Source organism: Geotrypetes seraphini, chromosome 10, assembly GCF_902459505.1.
Source record: "Geotrypetes seraphini chromosome 10, aGeoSer1.1, whole genome shotgun sequence".
NCBI lineage: Eukaryota > Metazoa > Chordata > Amphibia > Gymnophiona > Dermophiidae > Geotrypetes > Geotrypetes seraphini.
In genome coordinates this window covers 115,580,823-115,589,840 of record NC_047093.1, presented here as the reverse complement: position 1 = coordinate 115,589,840, position 9,018 = coordinate 115,580,823, and the positions used below count along the sequence as shown (strand labels likewise).

At 48.4% G+C, this 9,018-nt stretch overlaps 1 protein-coding gene across 1 annotated transcript; it reads left to right on the top strand.

Annotated features, from left to right (window-relative positions):
* Window positions 1–384: 384 nt before the first annotated feature.
* On the top strand, window positions 385–3,766 carry LOC117367416. Its single transcript, XM_033959922.1, has one exon. The coding sequence runs from the start codon at window positions 524–526 to the stop codon at window positions 2,429–2,431; it is 1,908 nt and encodes a 635-aa protein (XP_033815813.1). The 5' UTR covers window positions 385–523; the 3' UTR covers window positions 2,432–3,766.
* The last annotated feature ends 5,252 nt before the right edge of the window (window positions 3,767–9,018 follow it).

The following is a 9,018-nucleotide window of genomic DNA, read 5'->3' as shown; positions in this document are numbered from 1 at the left end:
ACTTGGGAAAAAAAAAAATTTTTTTTTTTGGACTTTGGAATTTGTTGTTTTAGTTTGATGTTTTAGTTTGTTATGTTAGTTCCTGTTCTGAAGGATCCAGTGTACGGACGCTTCCAGTGGTGTATCCAGCGTGAATACAGGACCAGGGTGATCCAGCCGTGTGGCGAGGAACCTGACTGGAGGGAAGCCTGGATGTGAATAAGAGGACAAAAACGCAGTAACGACTGGGGGCCAAGGAGGCCTAAAAACAAAAGGCGTAGACTCACCTTGCGCTCTGGTAAGAGGCTTGATCAGGGGGGGTGAGGGAGATTGGCTACCCCAGTAAATGGTACCGCACTTGGGTTGGTCTCTCTCTGTTTTTTTTTGTAGGAAGACCAACGTGATGGACCAACAACAGCTGATTGCTTTCCTGACAGCCGAAAGGCAAGAACAGAGAAAGGACTTGCAGACGGTGCTTAAATCCACCCAGGACTTATGGGAAGACAGCCAGAAGCAAGCCAGGCAACAGCACAATGAACTTGTGATGGCAATGGGTGAGCAGACCAAACTATTAGCTCAACTGCTACAGCGCCCATTCACAAGTACAGCCGGTGGGCCTGTCCAGAGCCTGGTAGCAGAGAGGACTACCTCCTTACAGGCCCCTGAAGAAAGTAAGGAACAGGCCCGGGGGGATAAGAATACAGGATCCCAAAGGCTGACCCATAAAACGGGGGGGTCCAAGCCCAGGGAGGTCTCACGGGAGAGGCTACGTTGTTTCTGCTGTGGGAAAGAGGGGCATACACAAAGATTCTGTAAAAAGAAAAGAGATTTTGTGTACGCCCGGGGACTAGCGGACAAGCACCCTAGGGAATATCGGGTGAAGGTCCTGGTAGCGGACAAAGAAGTCTTAGCTCTGGTTGACACAGGCGCCGAACAATCGGTGGTGTCAAGAAAACTGTGGGAAGAGCTAGGTGAAGGCCCAGGCACAGCGATGGAGAAGGTACCCATAACTTGTATTCATGGGGAGGCCCATGAATACCCGCTTGGACACCTGAACCTTCAGTATAAGGGAAAAAAATCTCTCTTACCAGTGGCCGTATTAGATTCGGCGCCTTACCCCTTAATATTGGGACGGGACTGGCTAGTACAGGCACAGACAGGGAGGTTCAGCGGCGGTGAGAGACAGGGAGGATATGTGTTGGGCACTCAGGTAGAGGGAAGTATAATTGATGCTTCAGCAAGGACACGCAGATCCCGAGCGCAGAAAACAAAACAGTGGAAGCCTACGATTAGGTGGGCCCCACTGTCGGACCAGGCCAGGGCTCCCACACGGGCATACCCCAGGGCTGCGGGTTATGACCTGTATGCTGCTCATGACCAAGTTATCCCGGCTAAGGGAAGGGCCCTGATAAAAACTGACATTCAAGTGTCTCCCCCACCAGGTGCCTATCTTAGGGTAGCACCAAGATCCGGGTTAGCATTAAAACAGCTAATCGATGTAGCCGCCGGGGTCATTGACCCAGATTTTAGGGGTAATGTAACGGTGCTACTAGTCAACCATGGTGACAAAGAGTACAGAGTGCAAGTCGGGGAACGAATTGCCCAGCTAATCTGTGAACGGATTTGGCATCCCAACCTAGCACAGTGGTCTCGCCTCCCAGAGACAGACAGGGGGGAACAGGGATTTGGATCCACAGGGGTAGGGACTCCGGAAAAGGGAGCTCACGCTGACTTAGGTCCCCTCCTGAAGGAAGAGAGTGAGGCTGCTAAGCTAGCCGACTTGGACGCGGAGATATTGAAATTAAGGGATGAGCTGACATCTACACGAAGGGATTGGGAGGCCAAGCTAAAATTGCAGGTAGAAGCCAAGTCTCAGGCGTGGGAGGATCAGTTAATGAGGAATAGGCAGCAGGCTAGGGATGAAAGCACTGCCCAATGCCAGAGAGAAGCGGAAAAACTGGCTGGTCTCATGGCGCAGGTGACCGCCCAACTGGAATTAGTCCAGGGTCAAGTAAAGGAAAGTCAGGCTCAACAGCAGGCGATCCAGAATAGTGTCAGGGAAATGGAGAACACTTGCGGTGAGCTAACCACCAGAACTGGCACGACAGAAGGTTGGGTGGCAAGGCAGAGATTGCAAGAAGAACAAATAGAGGAACACACTCAACACTTTGAGAAGGTCCTAGATACGTTTAAAGGAATGGATCAGGATCTTGAGGCAGTGAGGCAGCAAATTGAAAATATGCAGGAAAAAGAGTTAGGAGGTATAACTCAGGTTATATCAGCATTGGCTCAGAGGGTGGATGGTTTGGAAGGGGCCAAGAGTCAGGTTGATGGGGCTTTAGGAAAACCATACCAGCCACCGATCTTGAGATGGCCCGAGGACTTTGAGGACCCCGATCCGCCAACCTTAGAGCTAGCAAAAAAATTTAATAAACCAAGGAGACGCTACTAACGTGATGTCCTGTTTGCTCAGATGGTATTGTCAGACTTAGTGACAATGTAAGAAGGGAACCCCCTTTTCTTTAAATTAAAGGACAGTCAAATTTTTAGGGTAGGAGTATGTCACGATCCTAGCCCTAAAGCTGAACTCGTGCCCAGCCTTGCTAGGGCTAAGGCCACCCCAAAGATACAAAATGCTAATGGAAGAGGTAGGGTAGTGAGCGGTAAGAAAGAATTTACTGACTGCCCCTTTAAGTCTGAAAAAATCCAGTTGCAGGGAGTGGAGGTTGATAAGAGGAACAGCCTGGAACAGCCTCTGAGACATACCTCTCCCTCTGCTAGTCCCCAGCTGAAGGTGATAAGCAAGAATGCAGGCAAACCTAAGAAGGCAGGACAGATAACTCCTCCCCCTCTGAGAACAGGGCGTGGGAAGTTGTGCAATTTAGAGGCTGCCCTCAGAAGGAGAAAGGCAGTCTTTCCTGGGCCAGCTACAGGAGAGGACTCACCTGATGGAGCGCTTGAGCCCCAGGATATAGAGATGGCTGAAGCCGACACTGACCTTGGGACCAGCCAGCAGACAGTACCTGAACCCATGGACTGGACACAGACAGAAGGATTGCCTGAAGATTCCTGCATGGACTTGAGTTAAGTGGCAGTTCTGTATGGACTATTATAGCAATGATAAGCTAATGTGATGGTGTTCAAGGCAACAGAGAAGAAAAAAAAAAACGTTTGTTTTGTTCCAAACTGTGAGTGATTGAATACCTGAAGTTTATGAGCTATGTTTTGACTGGGTTAAGATACCTGAGGGAAGTAAGTAGTTTTGGGGAGAATCCACTTACCATTTGGGTGGGTTAGTGGAGCCATTCGTGGCATTCTGTTTTGCAGAAAAGTTTAAAAGGTGGATTCACTTACTCCCCTCCCCCACATCAGCTTAGCTAAGCTGATTGGGAACAAGCCAGCAGAACTACAAGGCTTGGATGTAGCACTATCAAGAGTGCTAGCTTTATTGCTGAAGGCCTAGTGGAGTTTTAAGGCAGCAGCATTTTTGGACATTTATTTAGACCAGCTAACAACAATGTTTTTGGACTATGTGATTCTTTTCTTTTGTCTTTTCTGCTTACCTGAAGTAAGGTGGCAGTTGTGCTCTGCTGTTCAGACTCAACTATAATTTTGATTTATGGACTAGGAATCGCATTTGGGAGTCAGGACTGCCTGGAGGCAGACTCCCCCTTTTTGGGACACAATAAAGTGTTTTGTGTTTGAACCCTGAACTGACTATTGTGCCAAGTTTGTTCCATATTTGTTCCAGTGAGATCCAGCAGGACTTCCTACTTGGAGGAAGCACGTTACAGAGAGAGAGGCGTTGTAGTGAGCATTGTACTGATGTCCTGAAGACCAGGTATCGGCAGTGTTACACTCTCCAGGATTGTCTGTCAGAAGGGGATTTCGATTTTTTCCATTTACGCTCCAGTGCTCGACATTTCTGCTTCAATTCCCTATGATATGGCAGATACCAGGGAGCTTTGCGGGAGTGGGAGATAAGTTTAGTACAGAGAGGAGCGAGAGCGCAGTAAGTGGATTCAGAAAGGGTTACCCAGTTGTGCCAGTTGGACTCAGGGTCGGTATGGTCAGGAGAAGGAGGGAGTTGGTTGAGAAATTGGGACCAGAACTGTTCACTCGTGATTTTTTTGCGGTAGGTGATATAGTTTGTGGCTCGGGGAGAAGTGCCCAGATGGGACATGAAAATGGGAAGGCAGACGGAGCCAAGAAGGTGGTCAGACCAGGGGACATGTTCCCAACGCGCTTCTTCAACAGAAGTTTTGTGTTCCGTCAGATCGAGGAAGCTGATATCTAGAGTATGCCCCTTATCATGAGTAGGGGTGGGCGGAGGGGCAGTGAAACCGAGGGGGTGAGGAAATCGGTTGCATCCTTGTTGGTGATATCATCTAGGTGGAGGTTAATATCGCCAATGATCAATAGTCTCTGGAATTTTAGGAAGGCCCTTGTTATGGTCTCTAGGACGAGTTCGAAGGATTTGTTCCAGGGGGTGGGTGGGCGGTAAAGTAGCAGGATGCCTAATGGGTAGGGATGGAGTTCGTCGTTGACTGAGGCTAGCAAGAATTCTAGTAATGTATGGCTGCCCTTTTCAAGGAGCTGGACATTGAAAAATGATTTGTAAAGCAGGGCCAGGCCTCCTCCCCTCCGACTGGTTCTGGGTGAGAAGAGTCCATAGTAGCCAGGGGGGCAGAGTTCGTTTTGTGTGAAAGAGTCATCTCTTTCGTTCCATGTTTCTGTGATGCACAGGAAACCAGGGTCAAAATCTCCGAGTAAATCTTTTAGAATTTGGGTTTAGTTTTGGGCTGATCTAGCGTTACAGTAGAGAATTGGGACTGGGGTGAGAGAGTCTGAGGTATGGTTGGATAGGTTGGCTGGTGAAACAGGTTTTAAGGAGGATTGATTGACTCCACGGTGTTTTGTGAAAGGATGGGATCTGGTTCGTACTAGTATGGGAATTTTAAGGCCAGGGCAGGTGCTGTTGGAGTATGTGGAGTCTGGGAGGTGGGGGGAGGAGTTTTAGGCAGTGAGAAGAGCTGGTGAGTGAGCATAGTGGGAGAAGGAGGATCCAGAAAGGTGGTTTCATGATGGGAAACGAGGAGAAACCCACAAGTGGGGGTTGGGTTTGTCAGGCAGGAGGTGGAGAGTTTGGTCGGGTGAGGACTGAGGGAAATAGGAGAGGGACGAAAACTGAGGGAGAATTTGCATGCAATTGGAAAGCTAATGAGGTACTGACGGTGTGGGACTAACAGTAGCTAGTAGTGAGATACAGACTGAAGTGGGGCTAAGCATATGAACTAGTAAGATAGACACAGGGATGATGCTTAGATGGGAGACAGTGATAACAAGTCTGTGCAAGCAGTAGCAGACTATACTATACATGCAGTACTGACTAAACATTCAGTAACAAATTTTACATGCTATAACAGGCTATAAATGCGATAACGGGCTATAGATGCAGATTGTGCAGTTCATAACAGTCTATAACAAGCAGTACATGCAGATTATAATGCATGCAATGGTTAGAGCAGGCAGATGATAGTATTCGCAAGACGTTACGCAGCCTTAGCCAGCGCGCCAATGTCTGCGAGCCAATTCACTTGGTGTGATTTGTGTGGTTTTGCTAACCCGGGGGGGTTATGTTTCATTTTTTAACGAACTATAAACTGAGTCGAGCTCTTAGGGAGTAGATTCGGTATATAAAATGAAAATTAGATTAGATTAGATTAGATCAGAAGTAGGATGAACGGAAGCTCTTCAATAGAGAGTAGGGAATAAGGAAACTAGCAAGAAATAAAGGTGAAAAACTTGATTAACCGAGAGAACTTTCATATTTGAGAAAGATCGATGTGATTGTGGATCCTGTTTTATCCTTTGAGCAACTATTAAACATAAGAACATAAGAATTGCCGCTGCTGGGTCAGACCAGTGGTCCAACTTGCCTAGCAGTCCGCTCCCGCAGCGGCTCCCCCCAGTGCCCTAACTGAGACCAGCACCTACCTGCGTGCATTCTGGTTCAGCAGGAACTTGTCTAACTTTGTCTTGAATCCCTGGAGGGTGTTTTCGGAAGAGCGTTCCAGTGTTCCACCACTCTCTGGGTGAAAAAGAACTTCCTTACGTTTGTATGGAATCTATCCCCTTTTAACTTTAGAGAGTGCCCTCTCATTCTCCGTACCTTGAAGAGGGTGAACAATCTGTCTTTATCTACTCAGTCTATTCCTTTCAGTATCTTGAATGTTTCTATCATGTCCTGTCACAATCCTATCCCTAAAATGCAGCTTTTGCCAGGGCAGGCTAGTGTCAAGCCTGGTCCAGTGATCCAGAGGGCAAATCATGGGGATAGGATTGTGACCAAGCCTAAGGGAAAACCTAGCTTGCCCTTTAATTCAGTCAGGGCTGAGCTCCCGGGAGGAGAAGAGGAGAGTTGGGACAACCCACAACAGCCCCAGAGAGAGCTCCCTTCCCCTGGGTTCTCCCAGCTGAAGGGAATGATTAGGCTCCCAAAGACAGCTAGGGGAAATCGGCAGAAAGCTCCTCCCCCTCCAAGGGCAGGTCAGATTCCCCTGGGTACTTTAGAGGCTGCTCTGAGAAGGAGGAGGGCAGTCTACTCAGGGCCAGACCTGGAAAGGATCTCTCCTGGTGAAGGTGTTCCTGACTGGGAAATGCAGGAGCCTGACACAGACCCTTTGGCCAGCCAGCTACTCAGTGAGGAACCCATGGAATTTGGAGAAACTTTCAGTCTGCCTGAAGAGGTGCCAATGGAAATGAGTTAAGTGGCAGGGCTGAGAGTTGTAAGATTTATAAACCTCCTGGGTTGGGTTTACCCTGTGTGAGAAAGGAATGTTTGATTCTTGTATTCCTTTAAATGACTTGTGCTGGCTGTGACTGCCCTGCTTGAGGGAAGCAGGAGAAAAGAAAAAGAAAGGAAAAAAAAAAACGTTTTCCTTTTTGTGCTAAACTTTGAATACCTGAAGACCAGAAGTTTAATTATTTTTCTTTCTGGCTGTGGTAATTACCTGAGGGAAGTGAGGAGATAATTGGGAAGAATCCACTTTCCATACAAGGAGGGTTAGTGGGGCCATTCGTGGCATTCTGTTATTCAGAAAAGTTTTATAGTGGATTCACTTACTCCCCTCCCCCACATCAGTTCAGTTAAGCTGAGTGGGAAGAAGCCAGCTGAACTTCAGGGCTTGATTACAGCACTACCAGCAGTGCTTGCTATATTGTTGAAAGACTATTGAAGGTTAATGAACCAGCATTTTGGATGTTTGTTTGGACTATATGATAACTTTACTTACCTGCATTAAGGTGATAGCTGAGACTTGTGGTTTGGATTCAGCTACATTTTTGTTTATGGATTTTCTCTATAATTGTGGAGTCAGGACTGTGTGTGAAAACAGACTCCCTCATTCCAATTCACAATAAAGCAATTGATTTTGCTCCATGAACTCATTTTTTGTATCATTTATATTTCTTGAATTATGAAGAGTGGTCCAGCGGGACTTCCTACCTAAAGGAAGCACGTCGAGGTGGCGTTCAGGTGAGCGGAGACCGGCAACACTGAAGGCACAGGTACCGGCTCCGTTACAAGTGGTATCAGGAGTGGGATAGTGCGCCTCCTGCTGGACAGGCGGTGAAATTTTTTTGGAAAAAAAAAAAAAAATTTGATAGTTGAAAAAAAAAAAGTTTTGGACTTTTGAATGATTTATTTCTTTAGCTTGTTTTTTTAGTTTGTTGTGTTGGTTCCTGTTTGCGAGGAGCTGAGTTCCAGACGTCTTCCAATCAGCGGTGCAGTGGAAGCAAGTGTCCGGAGGAATCCAGCTATACCGGCAGGGAACCAGAGTCGGGGGAGAAACCTCAGGAGTTCCGGACGTCTGTATTAGAGGACAGAGACGCAGTGAGCGACTGGGGGCCAAGGAGGCCTACAAACCAAAGGCACAGACTCACCTAGCCCTCTGGTAAGGTACCTGACCAGGGGTGGGTGAGGGGATTGGCTACACAGTTATTTTGGTACCGCACTTGGGTTGGTCTCTCTGTTTGTTTTTTTTCCCAGGTGACGGGCCAAGATGGACCAGCCACAGCCGTGGATGTCGTTCCTGAGCGACGACAGGCAAAGCCAGTCCAGGGACCTACAGGCCGCCCTGAAAGCAAGCCAGGACGAATGGACTCATAAGCAAGAAGGGCAAGTACGACAGCATGAGGAGTTGATGAGGGTGATGAACACCCAGGCCGAGGCCCTGAGACAGTTATTACGACCACCGTGGGCCGAAACTCACACTAGGTCGACAGTGGACCAGAACAGCTGCTCAGCGGTAGGACAGAGCCTTTTGTCTTTGCTGGACATAACTGAAGGCAGGGATGGTCCTGAGCCCAACCAAGGGTTAGGGAGGCCAAGGGGGGGCGCTGCTCAAAGGACCGAACCCCAGGGGAAAAGGGTTAGAGACTATGTAGAAGGTGACTGGTTGGACAGTCTGTGGCCCTCTCCCGAGGTTGAAGTGAAGTCCGCTCCTTGCTCAAGGCAGCCTAAGGAGGGGGTGAGAGACCCCCGCGTTAGGAAGACCCTTAAGAGAAGCCCTCTGCGGTGTTGGAGCTGTGGGGAAAAGGGGCATGTCCAACGAAGCTGTGGGACCAGGAAAGACTCAGTAGCCGAATGGGAGCCAGATAAATATAACCCTAGGGAATACCAGCTTCCTGTTTCAATTGCTGGGAAACAGGTTATGGCTCTAATAGATACTGGTGCAGACCAATCTATGTTGGCGGCTGATCAGTATCACTGCCTGTTCCCGGGGGAAAAGATAAGTGGGAAAGAAAGAACGGTGGTCATTAGGTGCGTGCATGGAGATAGTCTCAGATACGTTCTCAGGCCAACGACTATGTTGTATGGAGATAGGGTCTACAGGGTAGATCTAGCTATTGTGCCCAAAGCTCCCTATGCCCTGATATTAGGTAGAGATTGGGAAGGTTTGGGGGAGTGCCTAAGGGCCAGACAAGGCTTGGTGGGGACACGCTCCCAGGGTCCTGTGAAGACTAAGGAGGAGGAAG